This window comes from Drosophila takahashii, chromosome 3R (genome assembly GCF_030179915.1).
Source record: "Drosophila takahashii strain IR98-3 E-12201 chromosome 3R, DtakHiC1v2, whole genome shotgun sequence".
NCBI classification, from domain to species: domain Eukaryota; kingdom Metazoa; phylum Arthropoda; class Insecta; order Diptera; family Drosophilidae; genus Drosophila; species Drosophila takahashii.
In genome coordinates, this window is record NC_091681.1 from 34,781,896 (window position 1) to 34,804,029 (window position 22,134).

The 22,134-nt window shown below is 38.9% G+C and overlaps 3 protein-coding genes across 3 annotated transcripts; 2 read left to right on the forward strand and 1 right to left on the reverse strand.

The window, feature by feature from the left end:
• The first annotated feature begins 7,246 nt into the window (after positions 1 to 7,246).
• Ktch (Ketchup) lies at positions 7,247 to 9,736 on the forward strand. Its single transcript, XM_017142955.3, has 2 exons — positions 7,247 to 8,435; positions 8,509 to 9,736. The coding sequence occupies exons 1-2, from the start codon at positions 7,310 to 7,312 to the stop codon at positions 9,648 to 9,650; spliced, it is 2,268 nt and encodes a 755-aa protein (XP_016998444.2). The 5' UTR covers positions 7,247 to 7,309; the 3' UTR covers positions 9,651 to 9,736.
• Positions 9,737 to 10,312: 576 nt separating this feature from the next.
• LOC108058256 (uncharacterized) lies at positions 10,313 to 11,698 on the reverse strand. The gene is made up of 2 exons (XM_017142888.3): positions 11,678 to 11,698; positions 10,313 to 11,185 (listed from the first exon to the last, which is right to left on the reverse strand). The coding sequence occupies exons 1-2, from the start codon at positions 11,696 to 11,698 to the stop codon at positions 10,754 to 10,756; spliced, it is 453 nt and encodes a 150-aa protein (XP_016998377.2). The 3' UTR covers positions 10,313 to 10,753.
• Positions 11,699 to 17,863: 6,165 nt separating this feature from the next.
• Positions 17,864 to 18,782, forward strand: Prosalpha3T (Proteasome alpha3 subunit, Testis-specific). The gene has a single exon (XM_017142835.3). The coding sequence runs from the start codon at positions 17,959 to 17,961 to the stop codon at positions 18,730 to 18,732; it is 774 nt and encodes a 257-aa protein (XP_016998324.2). The 5' UTR covers positions 17,864 to 17,958; the 3' UTR covers positions 18,733 to 18,782.
• The last annotated feature ends 3,352 nt before the right edge of the window (positions 18,783 to 22,134 follow it).

Consider the following 22,134-nt stretch of genomic DNA (forward strand, 5'->3'; position numbering starts at 1 on the left):
CATTAAAAATATTTTGCTGCATACTTTTAGCCACCTTTTTAAAATGATTTTAAAACAATGCTGATTCAGAGACTTAGTTCTCTTAAGAAATTCATAGGGTAACAGCTGAAACAAGGCTACAAAGGCTGCATACGTCTGGTTAATTACACAAAAGTCAGGTAAAAACAGCTAACACACACACTCACACACTTTTGGCCAAGAGTGAGTGCGAGTGAAGCTCGAAATTTATGCGCCACGACGAGTGCAGGGCAATTAAGGCATTTCGAACGTTGGGTTTTTCACAGGGAACTCAAAAGGGAGTTTGGGAGTTACCTAGGCAGGGGAATCGCCTTGAGGGCAGGATTGGCATAAACGAGTGGAGCACAAAATGGCAGCCCTGGCCGGAAAAGTTACCTCCAATTGAAAAGAGGGAAACTTCGGCCTGCAAAGCAATGATAAGTTGTTGCACGGGGAAAAGCACAGTGAGTTCGTCGAGCCGTAAGGGATTTCCACCTGCCGTGCCGACAAAATGCTTTAAATACTTTAAACACAAACCAGCCAGCGAGCGGAGAAAAATATCGATTTTCGTCCATCTTGGCAGACATTTCTGTAGCCCATTAGGAGCCTCTCGTTTTGAGATATATTGTGTACCTACATGTTGTTTGTTTAGCCATATGTATGTCATTGTTTGACTTTTTCCACCCCCGAAATGTTTGCCTATTACGATTACCCGAACAGGGAATATTAATCAGGGGAGCGTTCCACCGGCAATAGCTATTTGCGAATGACCTCGGGGCCTTCCATCCTGACATCCTTCCAATTGAGCGAATTTTAATTACGTGCAACATTTGGCATTTTGATAACGGTAAGGCACTGTCAACAGAGGGTCCTTGTGCTATTTTCGTGCTGTTTTCCAGCGAGCGAGAGACAAGAGTGTAAATAAGTCTCGATTGCGAGGGCTTTGCAATTTGTTTGGCCAGGGCTTATATATATTTATTGAAGAACGGGCCAAAGTTTCTTCGATGGGGCCATTTGTCAACTGCTATTTGGCGATGACGAGCACGCCATTTGATAATTGCGACAAAATGACGCCGATGCGAAAGTAAAAACAAAACGATATTTACTCGGCCCAGTTGAAACAGTCCCCCTTTCCGCCTCTCCGCCCCCTTCCCGAAGGGCCTCTGTCGTTCTGCCTGTCAATTTAGCGCTAAACTGACAATAACTGAGTTAATGATGAGCCTGCCATTAGGCCAGGGCACAAAATGAGGCACAGTGCACACAACATGGCCACAGGACGGCCGCAGGATGTGGATGCCGTGTCCTCCACAAAAGTTGAGTTTGTACAGTGAAAAAATTATATTTCAATTAAATAATGTTGTTTTAAATATCCACAAAAATTCTATAGAGTAACTAATGTGATGGGCTATATATTAAAATTAAGTTTTATCTTTTAAAAGTCTTATTTTGGTGTCTTTAAGTATGCAGCGAAAAAAGATCGTCGTTTTTGGGAAGGAATCTTTCGAAGTATAGAAATCATAATATTTTGTTACATACATATCCTTTTTAATATCAAGCTATTTAAAAACATTTGTTTTTCCTTATGACTTTTAGGACCAACTTTAAGGATTAGTTGTCAAAAACGAGTAGTTTGACCGCCCTTTTTCCGCAGTGCATCTTTTGGGTAAAGGGAACTGTGCGGAAAATGTGGCAAAAAAGCAATTGTACATTCAACTCTGTGTCCGCCTGGGCATTTATCAAATATAATGGACATTCACTATCGTCCGACCAACTAAAACAACTGTCAGCAAATTGCCGTGGGCACGCAAAGCTAAATGTCTAATAAACTTTGACATATTGAGGCAAATATTTCTATTTGGCAACTTTTGCAGGACGAATCGCAATGGGAATGGGAATCGCAGGACCACATAAATTAAGGACAATGATAGCGTGAAATATCTGCCCGGGAACCGAAATAAATTAGAGCGCACAGAAGTATGCTTTTATATCTGGGGCTGTCTGTGCTGCAAATACGAATATGGTTCACAAAAAACAAAAAAAAACACACATGTCTGTGTGGGTGGATAATTTACATTTGTTTGAGCCGCGCGATTCCTTTTTTTATTGGGCGATTCCCCTGGCTTTTGTTTATTCGCAACTTGTGATTTATCTGTGTGTTTGTTACGCTTTTTATTTTTAGCTGCTTTCCCCGAGTTTTGCTTTCACTCTCGCAATAACTTTTCACTTTCACTGGCCGTGTTTCGTACGATGATGATGATAAGGAACGCGAAACGCGCGCGCGACTTTTCCCAAGGAGTTTTCCCCGGACCGCTTCGATTTTCCGCCGTACTCGGTGCGCCGCAGTGAACAATTCGCCTGAATCAGCCGTCGACGACTGAGCGCTTCCTGCCGAAGGAGCGAAGTATTAAAGGCGGCTCCTCGCAGAACACTTGTCCGCTTTTCCTTTGTCGGCTGCCAATTGCCTGGCCCACTCAGCTGTTTGTTGTTGCTGGTCGTCGGAAAAGCGAGGTGGTCGGAAAAGCTTTCCCAAGCGGAAAGCTCGCTCTCGAGCTCTGTCTCGCTCTAGGGTTTTCCGCTACTTAACAACAGATGGCGACTGCCTGGTTATAAATGATAGTATATAGTAGAATAATATAAAAATTCAGAAGGTTAAGGTATGTTTTTAAAATTTTAAAAATATATTGAAAAATCTTTCGTTAAAGGGACGATTTTTTTAGATAATGTATTTTTTAAAATATTTATTAGTATTCTTTTTACATTTTTTATTTAGAAACTAACACTAAATTTAAATAAATGTAGAGTATACTTGATTTTTCAATATTCCTGCTAAACTGTCTTATAAAATAGAGAAAATCAAAACAAAAAAACACCTCAGTTTGCTGTATATTTTGACTATCAACGTATTTAGAAAAAATTAAACAAATATTTGTATAATTAATATGGGATATATACTTTGAATTTAGCAATGATTAAATTTTGTTTTGTAAAAAATAAGTAAAATTCTAAATTGTCAATCGACAACCATTGCAAGGTTTCCGTTTGGTTTCGGCTTTTGTAGTTTTGATTTGTTGTATGCGGCTCAAATCACCCGCTCAATTTTCTCCTGCAATTGTTTACTTTGCATTCGCTTTACCAGCGAATCGCCCACCCCCATCCACCCACTTCCGTTTCCTGAGTTATTTATTGCCGGCTTTCTTTACTTTCCTGCTGATTTTTGTCAAACTCCCCCTGTTTTCTGTCCCCAGTCAATGGCTCACGCATAATTTACCTACGACAATAGATTTTCGGACAGCTCCAGTCAAGCAGATGAACATTTCAGCGCTCCAGAGGCAGCAAATAAATTAGAGACACTTGCAGTGCAAACGGCAAACAGAAGTCCTCGTACAGCACATATACAGTAATTGAAATTGAATGGGTGGGCGGAATGGTTGGGGGTGGGGGTTGATAGGAGGGGGTGGCAAGGTCGGCCAATGGGGCGCACTGGGGCGTGGCTAAACAAGCACCTGTTAGCGACAAAACACCATGGCAAACGCACTCAGAAAAGCCGCAGCCGAGGCAGTTTGTAGAGTGCATCAATCGGATATTCATGTGCGCTTAAGCGCTGCATAAATTAATTACTCCCCGCAAACATAATTAAACGCATTGTCCAAGTTTTAATTGTACTGGCTTTTGGCGCTATTTTATTCGCTCCTCTCGGTTTCCGCACAGAACGCACAAAGGTCGAAAGAGCTTCCCATTTGGCAACAAAAACAGAGGCATCTGCGCTGCTGACAGGACATGGCTGCCGGTGACATTGAGGAGGGGGGTGAAGGAGTTGGCAGGACGAAGGTGTAGGGACAATTTAGCCGGTTCAGTAGCCAGGTATCGTAGTAAACTGGCCTGCCTGCAGACTGTCAAAGTCATTGTCAGTCGGCCGGGGGCTATGGCTCTGCACAACTGCAAAAACTGTGCCGGAATGCTACCCCTTTACCTCTTTAGCTATCTAACTACGAAATCAAAAGGGGGGACTAACAGAGGACACTGGAGATTTATATACCCTAGAAGTCCCTTGGATTTATTCAGAAGAAATTATATTATTTTACAAAACTTATAAACTATACATGACATTTTTGTAATTTATTCTAAAGTTAAAAGTCCACTATTAAACCACTTATTAAACCACTAACTTCTGAAGCTAAGCCATTAAAATATTTATTTAAAATAATTATTATAAGGGGTTATTTCCTGTGTACCTAAAAATGTACTTTTAATTAAATCTGGTTTAATTTTTACCTTTAAAGACCCATTTCTTATAAATAATATTTTTTGTTTAAAATTTTATAAAGATAGAAAAATGACTTACCCCTTTAAAAATGCATAAGGCCACTGAAGAACGGAAGACGCCTGCTCTGGGCACTTGAGGTCGTTACAAGTCATCTTTTTGATCCGGTTTCAGTTGGGTGGCCAGTGGTTGGTGGTTTGTGGTCGGGGAAGGAGCTTTTTTTTAGCTAGCCGCGAAATAAAAGAAGCCAACTCATCGAGAGGTCCTGCCAACATTGTGCCAGGGAAATGGAGCGTGTTCGCTGCAGAAGGAAAATGCCGAATACCGAATGCCTCTGGACTCTAATCAAGTTTGCTTGCCAGAAGATGACTATCTGGCTGGCATTTAATTAAGAGGCCTGGGCGAAGAAGGGGTTACTAGCAAACTTTTCGGGGCACCATCTCAATTGCTGCACATACCATCTAGCATCCCTGAGTCTCACGAAAATATTCCTTATTCTGTTTTGGTCTTTACTCCTGGTTCTCTATTTTTTTTTATTTTTTTTTTTTGGGGCGGTGCCCGGCGGGCGTAACTAGCGCATTGAGACAAAGGACAAGTGCATCAGGATAATCGCATCACACTTGAGTAAATAAATTCCTGAAGTGGAACCAACTTTGCCAGAGCACTCGTACTCCACTCCGCACAGCCGAAACATGTTGCCGGGCCATCATCTTCATCTGCCATGACAATGAGCGGCAGGACCCTCTGCAGTTCCTTCGTCCTGCGTCTTTTTGTGCCGGGGCTCTACGTGTCAGTGATGGTATTGCTTCTGGGCCCAAACAAAAAGTGGGCGAAAGTGTTGCCATAGAAATAAATATTTCAGCGAACGTCTTCTCCAAGTGGGTCAATGGAAATATTTTTACAAATTTATTTATCACATTTCGTAAGCAAAATGAATATATTATAACCATTAAATATGCAAACCAAATAATAGTGCGATCAAAAAACATTAATTATAAAGTAAAAGTAGGTCACACAAAATATTTGCAAAAATAAGCATTTTAATTTAAAAGTGCACCACAGGTGGAATTCTTTTATCTTTGCGGAAAACAAAAATAAATCAAAAGGTTAAATACAAATATTTTGTTCTATAAAAAAATAATTATAAAAGTACCAGATAATAACAAATAATTTACATTCATACAAGCAAGATTATCTTTAACTGCCTAGCAATTATAATTACCGTCATGAATCAGTCTCTATTTTACAAATTACAAGCACACAAATGGAAATACGTTACCAAGAATTCAAATTAAATCGCCTGAGGTTAAAACGATGATAAGTGTATCTCGGCTAAGGTAAATATAATATCCTGGCAATGTCATGACATCTCGCAATTGTTGCCGCTGCCATTTGCATCAACAATAATTGAATATAAATATACTGCAATTTGGCCAGAGAAAAGGAGAGTTTATTGATTTCCAAGAACTGTAAAACGAATGCCAAAGGCCACAGCTCAGAAACAACAACCTTCTCATTAGACTGCACATCATGTGGACAACTATGGTAGGGTTGTTCAACTCTATTTTGTGAGAAAATAAAAAATGAATTTATAGAAAAATAGCATTTAGTTCCATAAATTACACGACCAGTTTTTCTTATCAACCTGTACAGAAACAGTAGTATTTTATGGCAATTCATCAACTACAAACTGGCTGCTTCATCTTCTGCCGCCATTGACAGATGATGGGGGTTCTCTACAGTCTAGACTCTAGATTGTCGGAAAATATTTCGACTCAGACTCGTCGTTTCTACGCGCGCGCGAACACTCCAAACTTAAGTGGCTATTCAGAAAGTGAAAAAATATCAAGTGATCATTGGCGATGTTGGTGGCAGCCGTTCAAGTAGCGCATCTAATTATTCACGCGGTTAATTCTAATGCCACCTATCGACAGATTTGATCATATAAGCTATGGATTTATGGGATTTATGGCACTGGCAAAAAGTACCTACTTTTTATTTTTATATTAATTTAATTCGTTGTACCATTTCTATTTTATTTGTTTATGAACATCTTTTACATTTTTGTCATTTATTGAGATACCAACCTTATCTCAACAGATACAGATTTCACACCTGGAACATTAATTTGAAAAAATCATGTATCTTTGCAAGATTATATTTTTATCTGAGTGCAAATATTTGATTGTTTCTATCTCTGAACATTTGCCTCCTCGAGAGCGGTGGGGTGAAGTATCTAAAGGTGGCTGCTTATCATACACAGTTGTTGACATCCCGAAGCTACCGATCGTTGCATGCATATACTTATGGCTTCTCCCAACTGAGAGTTAATTATTTTTGCTCTTTAGAACAATAGAAAAATTCAGAAGTCGAACCCTTTATTACCCTTAAAAAAGTATATGAAAATTCAGATTTTAATAAATATAAACAAATATAGAACAAGATAAATCAATTCTGGGAATCGCACTAATTTTTTATACCACGTGTTAGTACTTTGATATACATTGTAGATTACCAATTATCTGTTTATCAGCTTTATTTGCTTTCCTAATTAGGGAGTTCATCACCCCTGATAAGAGATAAAAGTATACAAAACTACTTTGCCCAAACAAAATCCATGACAAACGTTTTGTAATGTTTGAAAACAAGGAATATTATTTTATTAATATCGCAATAAATTATTAATAAGGATAATTATAAAGAAAAATCTTTAAGTTAATTTTATTATACCGTTTTATTTTGGAAATTTTAGGAACAACCCACCGTACGACCTTTGAAGATGCTGCAATTCTTACCACCTACAGACTAATAAACCAGTTGACCTTGAGTTTGGCTCCAAGTAGACCATCATTTCGCATTCCCAGACGTTGAATAGAGAGGAAAGTGGCAATTCTTGCAGGCCCTATTTCCAGGGTATTAATGAGAGGAAAACTCGTTTTTTATCGGTACTCGCATTTTATCGCTCCCTCGTCAGTCGATCGCGAAGCTTTGGGAGTGCGACACCGCAGCCTGCGCTTAAATTACAATTAATTAAGTAAAAATCACAGCACTATGCTGCTGTTTCTCTGGTGGATAGCCGGCTATATAATTCTCGTATCGGGAAGTACGACTCCCCCGCTATTTACCATAGAACCACAAAATATTGCAAGGTGTCTGGACTATTGCCACCTAAAGAACTTGCGATTTCTTCTCTGCGTGGAGGCAGATGGTCAGCTGTCGCACAATCCCTACAAGGACTGCAATCGAGGATTTTGCAAGGCCGAGGACTTTGAGCTCGAATATGAAACGGATGATAGTAGCTCGGAAACTCGCATCAATCGCGTGGAGAAAACGCCAGTTGGCCAAAAGGCGAACCTAAGAGATCTGTGTCTAAATGAAAGGGGAATTCCCATCAGACGCAGGTGCCAAATTCGCAATGGCAAGAGAGTTTGGCAAAGTATGGATCACATCACCTGCAGATCGGCTCCGGAACTCAGTTCGAGTATAAATCTTCTGGCTGTAAAGAGTCCACCGGATATGATCAGTCAATTAAGCAACCTCCTAACTCAGTCCCAGGAAAAACTAGCAGCCGCCGATGTCTTTAGTATTTCTGAGATTTTCGATTCGCTCGTTCAAAAACCGGAACGAAATGCTGAAGTAGTCGGGGATTTGATGAAAATTTGCCAGAAAGTAATGACCACGGATAACGAAACCCTTCGCATTTCAGCCGATGTTAATGCCACAAATTCCCTGCTTAGCAATTTCGAGGACTATCTGGATGAACTGGGCTCAAAGATATTCCAGAAAAACACCAGCATCCTTAACAACAGTACAGAGTTTAAGGTTGAAAGACATTTTGATCATGGTGTTGTAGTTTTGAAAACGAGCGAACTGAGTGTTTTTTTTGTGGATCCAGAGCTGAAGAATATAACAGGAATGGCCATCTTCTCAAGGGGGAATACTTCGGAATTTAGGGCCCTTCATTCAAACGACACTGAAGAAGATGTTAGGGCGATTGAAAACCTAGAGACAGCTGTTTTTTTGCCCGAGAAACTATGGAGGAAACTGAAGAGAAAGGGAGCCTCGTATTTGGTATTCAAAGTCTACACTCGTGATGCACTTTTTGTGGAGACACTAGAGGAACTCAAGCGACGACCAACCAGTAATGTTATCTCTATAACTATACCGGGACTAGAAGGTGGGTGTTAGAAATTTATCTTTAAGAACATATAATAATTTTTAAAACATTTTTTACAATTGTTCTCCTTTAGATACCAAACTTCCTGAGAAGTTGCCATTTTTCCTTCGCAATGGCAAGGCGAACCACACTCAATACGAAGGTGGTTGTGGCTATTGGAACTATCAGACCTGGCTAAGTGATGGAATCTCCACCAGTGGCAACTTGGATAACTCCTACCATTCGGTGATTCTCTGTCATGCAGAACACCTAACCCAGTTCACATTTTTATTAGGAGTGAGTAAAATGCAGACTGGCCAGGTGACCTATGAAGATGATCACACCTTGGATATCATCACCAATGTAGGCTTGACCCTATCTCTCCTGGGCCTTTTCATAATATTCCTCACTGCAGCTGTGTTTAAAAGTTTCCGAAGTTTAGCCTCTACGAAGATACTGCTAAATCTTTGTGCTGCCTTGTTTCTTCAACTCTTATTCTTTTTGATATTGAGTCAAAGTCATTTACTGGAACAACTCAATCAAACTGATACGGAAAGGTGCACCCTAATTGGAGCTGTAATGCAGTATTTACTATTGGTTGTCTTTAGCTGGATGTTTATCATCGGCTTTCTGCAGTATCAAAGATATGTGAGGGTCATTGGTGTCAATCATCCAAGGCATTATATACTAATGTCGGCTATTGTGGCCTGGACATTGCCAGTTGTGCCCACTTTGTTGGTGGTTTTTCTAGAGCCCGATTCCTATAGACCCAGTAATTCCACTCTGGATACAACTATTCTCTGCTATCCTTCGGGATATGGTTTAAGTCTGGGTGTGATTCTACCTATTGGTCTGATTACAATAGCCAATGCTTTATTAGTGGGCTACATCACCTGGAGTGTCTATAAAGCTCTGTTTACCCGTGATCTAGTGTTAAAACAATTGGGTCTCTTTGTGCTGCTATTTTTCCTGCTGGGTATTACCTGGATTTTCGGTCTCTGTTCTTACTTTGATTTCGGCAAGATTTTCGCCTACCTTTTCTGCCTCACAGCCACTCTACAGGGATTCGTTCTATTCCTCTACTTTATCGTTTTCAACAAAGAAAATCAAAGGGCCTGGTTGGGTCTCTGTTTCACTTTGCGCAAAAAGAAAGATCAAGAGACTATAGAAATACCCACGGACTCGATTTTAAAACGCTCAAGCCAGTCATCAACTCACAGTACCAGTAATAATTAGGTAAGGTTAGGGAAACAAAGTGTATAATAAATATTCCTAGGGTTCCACTTAGAAAAATCAATTAATAAATGATTTAGTACCTATATAATTGAGTTGCAATTTATTGTTCCAAAAGTTGTTAATTATATTTGGATGAGTAACTAGTTCGGCAAATATAAAAACCAAGTGAGATACATTTGGCAAATGCTAAAGTATTCATATTAAAATATTACGCACAATAAAATACACAAAAAACTGTTTGCCAGGAACCAATTATAAAAATTATAAATATGCTAAAAAGTTTTTGCGTACAATGTTTGCCGTTTGATTATACAATCTGCGATCTCTTATCTGGATATCTCTATGGCCACCGGTTATCATGCCCCTTTCCGCACAAACATGAAAAGTAAATTAGGGGTTAGTCATGAAGATAATGAATCAGCAGGCGAGTATTCGAATAAAATCTGAACATTAGCATTAGGGTGCAATTAGAAAATGATGAAGAGTTCATTTTATTGAAAGTAAAAATGTTTTAAGCTCTGATATTACAGTTTAGTATAAATGATAACCTAAAGCTCCAGGAAAACTTTGAACTTTACTTTTAAGAAAACTTAGTTAAAGATTAAACCCGAGCTTTGAGCTTTTCAAAGCAGGCTAACATTCAACAGAGTCAACCGGTTTCATCGGCAGCTTTTAACCGTTTAAAGCCAAGTAGTTCCCCGCTCACTTCGAAATTTATGTCTTCTAATTTATGTAAATGAGACGACAACTTAGTTTTTGGTGAATGTATTTCATAGATTACGACGGCATGTGGCTGTGTATGCTTAATTTCGATTTTATTGGATGCGATAAGGTCGTAAGTCTTAGTCACGGACCTCCGGGATGTGGTGACTTAATTTAGATTAGCGAACGCGGGCCTTAACATAGAGGAAACTAAGGTATTGCTTAAGCTAAACTAAACTAGCGGTAAGAACCAGTAAGCTTAAAGCCAATTAGCCAACTACTGGTTGGCTATTAGGTATCGGGTATCTAGTATCTGGTATCGGCATTCCGCCGGAACTTGTTTTTCGAACAACAAAAGCCAAGCCGCCGCCGCCGCCCAATATTTCAGAATTCCGAACTCATCATCGCTTTATCACCAGCAACCGCAGCGGAATGTAAGAACTTCCGGGTACCACATCCTTGCCCTCCGGCAGGAACTTGTGCGCATAGTCCTTGGGAGTGGGTGTGTTGGGTGCCAGCGCGTAATCCAGTGAGTTTTCCGAGGCCGCCGCGGAAATCAGCGGCAGAGTGGGCGTGCGAACCACCCACAATTGCATCGCCTGCGGTTTCCTCTCTTCCGATTTTCCCAGCTGAACATTCGCTCGCCGGGAAAAGTGCGCCTCATCCGCCTGCTGGAAGCGCTCCAGGTGACCTTGGATTATCCGGCGCAGCTGGGCCATCGTGCTGGGCGGGGGCGTGGCATAGACGTACGCCCCCTTGGCCGTCGCCGGTGGGCGTGGCAAGTAATCCCGACTAAAGCTGGCAGCACTGGCCGCAGCCACAAGGGTTAACAGCTGCAAGACAAATTACAGTCGATTAATAACTTATTTAAATAAACAAACAAACGACGTGCGAATATTTAACCTTTTAAAATGGTAAAGGCTTTTAGGCGCCAGCCTTGGCTTTAGGCAAATACACACTTTTATCTTTAAAGCTGAATTAATAAGTTGCAAAATCAATAAAATGCTCTAATGGATGATTTAAAAATTTAATTAATTCTTCAGTTAAATTTATAAAAGAGATATATATATTTGTTTCCAAAAACATATAAAAAATGTAAATTAAGGAAAATCAGTTTTAGATATATTTTCTTCAAATTATCGACAACTTTAATCATCGTTGTTTATTTATTAGAATTTATATATTGAATGAAAACATACAGTATTTAGTCAGAACACTCATAGAATATTATGAATCACTAATTAAAAATATTTTAAAACACACAAATAATTTTTTCTATGCTTTGTCCATGTTTTCTACATACTTGGTCCCTGTTTTCTACATACCAAAGCAAACGTCCTGTACATGTTTCCTTAAATCGTATCCAATACGTTTTCTCCAGGAGAAGCAGTTCCCAGTCTAAATTTCCAACCGATCTCCAGTTAACTCAGCAGCAAACTGAAGTGATCGTAGCTTCTGCTCCGCCGACTCGTTTCAAGTTCAGGGTCTCAACTCATGCATTTACATAAATTTCTACCAAATAGTCAGCCGAAAAAGCCAGTCGTCAGTGGCAGACATTCTCCGATCTCCATTCTCTATTTTGTGTGAAATCTAATTCTGTATTTTTTTCGGTTTTCTGTTTTCGAGGCACGTGATTTATGCAGTTGGCCAGCCAGTTGGATCGATCACGAGGTGCCACCAGAATCTGGCCAAACGAGGCGTCCAAGCCCCTTGGAGATAAGATACCATCGCAATCTTTGCCATTTTTTCTTGACCACCAAAAAAAGAGTTTCCAGATTTCGGGGCTCAGACTTTGAGGCGACTCTTCGGCTGTTCACGCCATTATAATTATGCAAATTCGCTTTGATTCGGCTGCATAAATCAACTTTATGAGTGCTCACTTTACATGGGGTCGGGTCTTCACATGGGGTATTTTGCATAATGGTTTCTATAAACAGATATAAAGCGTGTCCAGAGCTTCCTTTGTAGTGCGTTCATAATAGCAATCGGAATCGATGTGTATTTATATTGATTTTTAATCGTCGCCTCTTTATGCCTGACAATGCGCATTAAAAGCGAGTCGATCGTTTGTCTTGTCATTCGATATGCCAAAAGATGTCTTTCTCGAATATCGAATCTCTGATCCCAAGATGGACAGTCAACAACAATGGGAAACCATAATGCGATTCATATGCTAAGTCATTAAAAGCTGTGTTCATGCAATAGTCGTTCGACCTGCTGCTGATCGATTGAGATGTTGAAATGGCCGATCATCAATCGATTGGGCGGATTAACATATACACAGACACCCGGCCAATTGGTAAATGATCTTTGAACATTTTTATGACTACTCAATTGATTGTAATATGGTAATTTAGCCGAGCAGAATAGGAGCAGTCGCTGATTTATTATTCTGTTGATTAATTATGTTAGTCAAACGATTTAAAAATTCGTCTTAAATTTACGTATATAATAACAAATAAAAGGTAATAAAAAATCGTTGAATTATAAATTAAGCAATACTTTTAAGTGGTTTTTAACTACCACCAATAAAAAAAATATAGTTTTTCTTTAGAAAATTATACTAACGATAGACAGTGAAAAACAACTTATGTAAATAAATTCTGATGAATTGTTTCTTAATTGGCTTAGAACTTATCTAATTTTTGTAAGTGTATAGATTTTTAGTTTTTTTACATACTTTCCACGTTGAATTTTTATTAGATATTTATACCCGTTACTCGTAGAGTAAAAGGGTATATTAGATTCGTGCAAAAGTATGTAACAGGTAGAAGGAAGCGTTTCCGACCCTATAAACTATATATATTCTTGATCGGGATCACTAGCCGAGTCGATCTAGCCATGTCCGTCTGTCCGTCTGTCTGTCCGTCTGTCTGTCTGTCTGTCTGTCTGTCTGTCTGTCTGTCTGTCTGTCTGTCTGTCTGTCTGTCTGTATGAACGCTGAGATCTCGGAAACTATAAAAGCTAGAAGATTGACATTTTGCATGCAGATTCTAGGAGTTCCTACGCAGCGCAAGTTTGTTTCAAAAGGGTACCACGCCCCCTCTAACGCCCACAATCGCTTATATACGATTTTAAAAATTTCAATATTTTGGAAAAGTAAAAATGCAGTTTTATTGTGTTTATCAATACCTATCGAAATGTAGAAGAAATTTTTTAAATCGTTAAAAAGTTACAGCGGATCAAAGTTTTTCTCCATCTCTTTCGCACTCCCTTTAGCTGAGTAACGGGTATCTGATAGTCGGGGCACCCGACTATAGCGTTCTCTCTTGTTTCAAGCTCCATTTTATCGAATGTCAATGAAATCAAAAAATGGCTTCCTGATTTCCTTTTCAGCCCTTTTCTTTTACTCATATTTTACCTAAGAATTCCCCCCTTTCCAAAATCGAAAGCAACCCTTTGTGGCAACCGGAAACAGACTAGGGGTTAATTTTAATGCAACTGCCGTCAAGAGGTAGGTGTTAGAATTCGACGACTCATTGGAACGGAAACGGAAACGCAATTAAATCTCAGCGACTGCGGCTGGCAATCAGCTTGTGGCATTACGTAATTACGAATTTGCAAGATTACGGGAAATGCAAATATCGACTCGATTGCATTAGCATTTTGATTTATATGCAAACGGTGAAGAAGATGGGGAGGGGGCTTTCTTCTTTGGAGTGGGAGTGCGTGTAATTACTATCAAATAAAAACACCTCTTAACGAGGTAAAAAACTAGTGACGACCGCACCTTCAACATACAAAAGTTCTGATATCAACATTTGTGACGAAAAATTATTACACTCGTCATTAAATAGACTTTCTAATATTTTCTTATTCGGCCCGCCCTAGCAAACTATTCCAGCCTTTTTCCCTTTACAGGCATTTTCTATTGCAGCGTGACGAATGAGAAAAGATTAGAAAGTCTATTTAATGACGAGTGTAATAATTTTTCGTCACAAATGTTGATATCAGAACTTTTGTATGTTGAAGGTGCGGTCGTCACTAGTTTTTTACCTCGTTAAGAGGTGTTTTTATTTGATATCAGAAGTTTTTGTTTGTTTACATTTGCTCTCATAGGAGCTAATATATACATTTAAATTTAAATTGGTCTATCATAATTTTTAAACTATTGTATTTTAACAAATTAAGGCCTCTTTACACCTCAGTAGGAATTTTTCAAATGGAATTTCATATGTTTCAAGCCCGTTAACATAGTCTGTTGTTATTTCGGTGAAACAATTTTAAAAAGCTGGCTTGGTCTGACAAAATTGTTGTATTCAAATGTACATTTCCTGTTATTATTTGGTTAAAATATCTCTAAAAAATGTTGCAATGTCTCACAACATTTAAAAAAACGTAATTTGCAAATTAAAACTATTGTGTCTGCTTTTACAATGGATGATAGATTTTATTTGAATCTTTTCTGAGTGCATTATTGGATCTCACTAATTCTATATTTTTTTTAATCGTACGCACTAGCGGTTTTAAAATCCTAATATTTACAAATAATATTACATAGCTGCATCCATATATTGGTTTACGAATGGTTTATTGTTAGATGATCAAAAACAAGTTATATTCCCATGGTCTGTGCTATGGCAGAACCTTTGCCTATAAAATCATCCTGCCAATGGGCTTCTATTCAAAATTGTTTTAATCTATGTTAAACATATGAGGCTTTTCTTAGAATCTTGACCAAATTCCATTTGAAGTGTAAACTCGAAATGAAAAATGAAATAGAAAATGGAATCTATTCCATCTCAGATTTTGAAATTTGTATGAAAAATTGGATTCCATGTGACATTCCATCTGAACTGTAAAGAGGCCTTTAAGTTAAAAAGGCGTTGAAGTATTTCAAAATACCTTTTAAACGAGGTATAGCACATGTCTGTACCTTTAGTAGTGTAGAACTTACAAACTAACGAAATTTAGCTATTTTTAGCTTTTTCCCGCTAAAGTAGCGGCTTTTTCCAAAAGTCGTAGAACAAAAGATTCCTATATGGAACTCTTAAGTGCAAATTTACTGATTCCATGACCCTAAAATACAGTTCGGATACCCTCCCACAAAATTCAATACTCAGGGAGCGTTAATTGTTCGAGCTGGCAAAAGTGGCTATTTTCGTATAAAAATAACTTTTAAACGTGACTTTTTACAGTAATGTGTTATATACCAAAAATTAAGGAATCTCAAGGGCTATACAGTTTACGGTTTTAAAGAAAATCGTTAGAGCCGTTTTTGAGAAAAATAAAAAAAAGCTAAAAAAAAAGTTTTAAAAAATTGTCTTTTGTTCATATTTTTTTAATTATTACATTTACACAAATTGCATATAGAAGGCGTTTATAGCATTTAAAAATACCTTTCAAACGAGATGCAGCACAAGTCTGTAGCTTTAGTAGTATATAAGTTACGGATTTCCGAATTTTAGCTATTTATAGCTGTTTTCCCGCTAAACTAGCGAGTTTTTCCAAAAGTGGTAGAACAAAAGTTTTTCATATCGATGTGATGAACGTCATATCAAGTTTTCAAAACTTAAAAAACATGTTTTGGACAAACTGACAAACTGACAAACTGACAAACTGACAAACTGACAAACTGACATACTGACAAACTGACAAACTGACAAACAGAATTAAATTTTCATTTTGGGAAGACGAAGGAAATCTTATTTTGGCTATAACTTTTGAACGGAGCGTCGGATTTTGACAAATGACCCCTCATTCGACGGGTATTTTCAAAAGGAATACAACTAAAACATTTCGAGGGGGCATTTATCCCCACCGGCCCCAACAGCTCCAAATTTCGAAATTTTCACTTTTTCACTTTCACCGCTCTCTCACCCAAGCCAATTAATTTTCTTAGAGTCTTGGTATGCAATCCTGTTAGTTTTCGCAATACCATTCGATAGGTGTATCATTCATTATAATCGGACCATCACAGTAGATTTTCATTTCTTCGTGTATATATAGTAGTCGCCTTCGCACACTCTCCTGGTGCGCTTCGTCACTACATGGACTGCCGTCCATAGTGATGTAAATTATTTATGCAATTAATTTAACAAACTCAACTTCGGTCTGGAACTCACACAGTGGCCCACATGTCCATCATAAAATCCATATTGATGAGGGTCGTTTCCGGCTGAGCTCCACTCACTCGTTCATATTTCATATGCCGTATGTGTTGTATGTGTTATACAAGAGGCGCATCATAATCAGCCATAACCTCCTCTTTTTTCTGCTGATTTGAGTCCAGCTGGCGCTGAGTGCTAAATCCTCTGTCACATACGCTCCACGTTCAGGGGATTCGTCTGTCAAAAAATAAACAAAGAGGAGAGCAGCTGGAAAAAAGAAAAATATGGGAGAAAATGTGGCCCCAAATGGTCAGGCCTGAATGCTACGTAATGAGTTTGATGGGCTTTTGAACTAAACCAAATTGCAGACAGGACAGGCATTTTATTTTTATTCCAATACCCAATACCCGATACCGATTTCGATTTGATGATGATGCGAGGCTTTCAGATTTCCGATGCCCGAGATGGAGGATGCATGTAGCAGCAAATTGAGTTATGGCCCCTGGTTGCCTCATATTTTATGCATGGCAAGGGCAAGCGAATTGCTTTCCAATCGACTTGGCGCACTCCACTTAAGACCACCCATTCCCATTTTCATTTCTTCGTTTATACCACCAGGGCACTCCCTCTTTTCAGTGGGTGCGGAGCGTCCAGACAGACCCATCACCATTACCTAATCACCTATCAGGATCGTAATATGGATCATCGATTTTATACTGCACAGGCACGACATCCTTTTTAGCTTTCTTTTATTTTGTGGGTGAATAAACTTTTTGGCCGGCGAGAAACTAATTAAGATAGTTTGCCGACTGCAGCCAATTGGAAAACCGACAGAGCATTTCGAGGAGCCAGAGTTTGACATTAATGAAGGCACCACAGAGACCCCCGAGGCATTGGTTTACCTTTGACCTTTGGCCCCGTATATAATTTATGCCTCCCCGCTGGCAAATCATTTATCATAACCCCGAGCGGAGCAGTGAGTTTGCGACTGACAGCCGAGCCTTTCCATTTACCGCAGAAAAAATAAGCGAGATTTTGCATATTTAATAAGTTTATGCGCTTTGTGCAATAATCCCCAATGCCACATACACTTTTCACTGCGGAAAATGAGAATAAATGATGGTTAAAGGGAATGGAAAAGTAGTTTGGGGGCTTAAACTTTTATTTTGGTTTGTACATTTCGCTTCATAAAAAATATTAGCAGACCTCCACTACACAGTTAGTTAAATTTTAGCTAAATGAACAAATGAAATAAATTATTCTATTTTATTAATAGAAAGTACTTATAAAATTCATTATAATTATAAATATAAACTTGTTTTAGTTTTGTTGAAATAAAATATTATTATTAAATAAAATATTATTATTAAATAAAATATTATTAAATATGTATTATTCAAATAAATAAGATGGAATGCTTGATAAACTAAATATTTTCTGTAATCTTTTGTTGATAATCTAGTATGCACGCGCTTTCTATTCCTGTAAATATCACTGATCACCGGGTTTCAAATGAAAAATAAATACTCCACTATATTTATATAAATTCCCGTGAAATGGCCCGTCTCTATGACTCCCGGACCACGATATTTTCCCCAGAGGGCCGTCTCTACCAGGTGGAGTATGCCATGGAGGCCGCCTCGCAGTCGGGCACCTGTCTGGGCATCCTGGCCAGGGATGGAGTCCTTTTAGCCACCGAACGTGTGACCCACAAGCTCTTGGACTCCAGTATTCCAGCTTGTAAGATCTGTAGGTTAAGTGAGGACACTGCCTGTTGTGCCACCGGCAACACGGCGGATGGAAATGTGCTGACCTACGAGTTGCGTTTGATCGCCCAGCGATATGCTTCTACTTACGGTGAGGTGATACCCTGCGAGCAGCTGGTCTCGCATCTGTGCGATGTCAAGCAGGCGTATACGCAATATGGTGGCAAGCGGCCCTTTGGCGTCTCGCTGCTTTACATGGGCTGGGACTGTCGCTTCGGCTTTCAGCTATATCAGTCCGATCCCAGTGGAAACTATAGTGGCTGGAAGGCCACCTGCATTGGCCGCAAGTCCGGAGCAGCCACGGGAATGCTGCAACAGGAACTTTTCACCAGGGAATACGTGAATCCCACTCTTGAGGAAGCCAAAAATGTGGCCATTAAGGTCTTGGCCATGACCTTGGATGGTTGCAAACTCAGTGCCTCCAAGGTGGAAATGGCCACTTTGCAACGTTTAGATAACTATACCATTTACAAAATTGTGGAGACCTCTGAGATCCATAAACGTATCGAGAAATACAACACATTGCAGGCGCAGGCTGCTAAACGAATGTTCTGTAATCCCTAGTTATATTTTGTTAGATTTATATTTTGTAAGATTTATTTGTGTTATTTGTTTTATATAATATGGAAAATAAATTATAAACAGTTAGTAGTTTTTTGAAACTATATTACTTTCAAATAAACACCATAAGTTTTATATTTTTTAAAGATAAAAAAATATTTTTTTTTACAACCTTTATATTTTTGATTTCTTATTTACTTTTTAAACCCATATTTATTTTTTGTAACACCACAGTATTTTTGGCCTTCAAAAATTTGGCTAAGGACAGTTGTAAAGTCATAAAAGTTTTTCCCTGTTATATTCCCTATTTTATGCCCGAATAATTTACAACTTTCAGTTGCTTTATGGCAAAGGGAGAGGCACAACCAAACTAAATACACATATTTTCGGTTCAGTGTACGGATAAACGCAAACCAATAGAGTTGTGCGAAAATGCGGCAACACATTCTCATTTTGACGCAATTCCCGAGGGCCGTTTTGATGCGGTGTGGCTTTTAGCGGTTCTACGGTTTATTTATATACACATTATGTGAAATATGTAAATCCCAGAACCAAAAGGGAATGGAAATAGTAGTATCTTTGGTATCATGAATGCTTCATCTGGACTTCCTTTATAGTTCCAGTTTGCCGGGAGCTTCTGTATTTGCTTTCTGTTGCAAAAGTTGTGCGCTCGTGTGCAATAAACTTGCCAGTTTCTGTGACTCTCAGCACACCTGGCGAACTAGAGACAGAGCGGATACCTTGTCTGTTTCAAAGTCACGCTGAATAAACAATGCAAATAGCTTTTCTCTTGGAGAAATATTTAAATTCCTTTATGGCTCACGTCAAACTTATGCATTGCGCTCTCATATTTCCCGGCGAGCAGCACTAAGTGGCCAGAAGCCTCCCCCTTTTTTCTTCCGCAGAAGGGAATATAAATTTACACTTGTCTACATTTTTTCACACCAGCTAAGTGTTTGCTCAGCCAGGGGAAATGGCAAAAGAAAGAAAAAATAAGTCAAACCAGCTGCAAACTGAAAAGAAATGCTTTCCTTTGGGGGCGAGCTTTCATTTTCTTGTTGTGTCCTGTGAGAGCAAACAATCGCACGTGAAACGCTGCAGGAATTTCAATTAACTTGTTAGCATTTCACGCTTTTTGAACTTTAAACAAAGGCAACAGACAGCAGACAAACACAACTAACATCGACTTAAAAGCTAATTTATGTTTAGCTCCTAATGAAAAGCCACTCGCTGGGGGAATTTAATGTCGACTTTAATGTTTTCCGAATTTCTTTCCACGATATTGGCATGGCTGCAATGCAACAGGTGGCTAATAACCCTATACTTAATATACCACATATATACGATTTCCAAATAGAGTTGAGCTTAGTAATCAGCGCAATCCCCCACAAGTACACACACCCCAAAACCATCGGGGTGTAATCAAATTAATCTCATACTTTCGCCTACTTCAGCAAATAACTGTAATATGCCTACGCAATTATTACTCTCAACAGGCCCACAAAGCACATATATATTTCGTTGCACCGAGAAAAATATCTACGACAATTATTTCCCATGGGATATTTACAACTATTTTATTAAATTGGAAATAGGTAAAAGAAAATAAATTATTAAAATAATTTTACTACAAAATTAAAAAAAAATTAAAATTACATTCAATACATTAAATATTTCGTTTTTATTATTACATCAATTGTTAAAAATTTAAAAGTTTTTTGCAAAATTTGACTAGTACAAAAATTTTAAATATGTTTATAAAAAAATTCTATACCTATCCGTACTCTAAATGTCATTAAAATAGGTTTATGCTGTTTTTCTAGGCAAAAGAACAAGAAGCAAATATATTATAAGGAAAATACAGATTTCTAGATATGCTTAAGATTTTAAGGTATTTTCTCCCAGTGTACTATTAATTCGCCTTGACTGACAAATGTGGTCGGGCTGCTTTCTTTTATTCCTCTGATATTTATCTCGCGCTGAAAACCTCATCAGGCTTAAGCACATCGCTTAATTGCCCACAACTCTGCGCATGTATAAGTGAATCTGCCTGAGTGTGTGTGACAGTGTGCGTCTGTGTGAGTGTGTTTGCCACACACAAACACTCGTATTACTTCATTTGGACAATCTGACATTCGTTTGGGGCTGCTGTTTTATGGGGCAAACAAAGCTCAAAACGTAAACAAAGCCTGGTGGTCGTGTCCATTTTTCGAGGACTCTACCCCTTAGCCCCTTTACCCCTTTTCAACCACCGAAACATCCCAATTTGAACCCTCCCACGTGTCCTGGGGTCCATAAATATTTAAGTTCTATTTTTGCTAATTTTTGCGTGCAAAATTAAACGCCTGACCTTTCTCGCCCCGTCATGAAAACAAATTTGATATTCTATTCTAGGGCAGAAAAAGAGAGACAGAGAAAGACAACTAGCTAATAAAAACAACCTGTGAAGTGCCCATCTAGACTTTAGCCAGCATTCACTCGGCAATTGCTGCTGCCAAATGAATTGAAACACTTTTAAGGCAAATATATTTTGAGCAAGGATAGCAAGGATATTTGGAAAAGGCAAACTCTCCTTTGCATAAATCTTGTGCACCATTAATTCCGGAGACTTGAGTTTGCCTTTTTAATTAATTTCTGAGCGCACCTTTTGTGTTTTATGCGCCACCCTAATGACACTTTTATGGATTTGAATTTGCCGGCGTCCTAATAGTGCTTCCAGAAAACACCTTGCGACCCAAAAGAGGGTCCCGAGAACTCAAGAGATGCCCAGACACGTTCCATAATGCCTGGCGAACAATGCGCCCAGGGCTTTTATTTGTATATATTTCGGGGATATATATGCATTATGTGCGCCCAAGAATGCTAGACTGTGGATTTTGGCTGTTTGCAGCTCGCACTTCCGCTTGAGTACCGTTCGAATGCGTTGGGTGCCGCCAACTCGCCTTCGTTGGGACCACGCGGCATATGAGTAACGTGGCGTTGCGTATACGCAACGTAAGCCCTGGCAGGCGGGGCATAGCAGCAACAGGATCAGGTTTTTTGCGCAGGCTCGCTCTTTTCCTTTCTCTTTCAGCACTCTCTTAGCAAAGAGAGTGCCTTTGTGTTTTTTGGCCACATATTAAAGTTGGCTTAGAGGACAACTTGCTGGTCCCTGCAATTATATCAGATGCTGAGCTGTGAAATCGAAACTGCCTACACATTTAAATGTGAAATTCCAGCCCAAGATTTAATGGAACTTGTGCCGGCCTATCGCATTACAGCTGAATTTTTTTACGTTCAATTAAGTTTAATTATACGCTGACCAAAGTTACCGCACTAAACCTTGGATTTGACTAATTAAGTCCCACGCCCACCACGAAGATTATTGATTACCATTAAGCGCCTTTTACGCCCAGGTGAGTTAAA

Bases quoted from the DNA above. Each gene is read 5' to 3' on its own strand.
- Ktch (XM_017142955.3), top strand. From the start codon at position 7,310: ATGCTGCTGTTTCTCTGGTGGATAGCCGGCTATATAATTCTCGTATCG. The intron at 8,436-8,508 runs GTGGGTGTTAGA...GTTCTCCTTTAG, and splicing joins AACTATACCGGGACTAGAAG to ATACCAAACTTCCTGAGAAG.
- LOC108058256 (XM_017142888.3), bottom strand. From the start codon at position 11,698: ATGTACAGGACGTTTGCTTTG. The intron at 11,186-11,677 runs GTATGTAGAAAA...TTTGTCTTGCAG, and splicing joins TGTACAGGACGTTTGCTTTG to CTGTTAACCCTTGTGGCTGC.
- Prosalpha3T (XM_017142835.3), top strand. From the start codon at position 17,959: ATGGCCCGTCTCTATGACTCCCGGACCACGATATTTTCCCCAGAGGGC.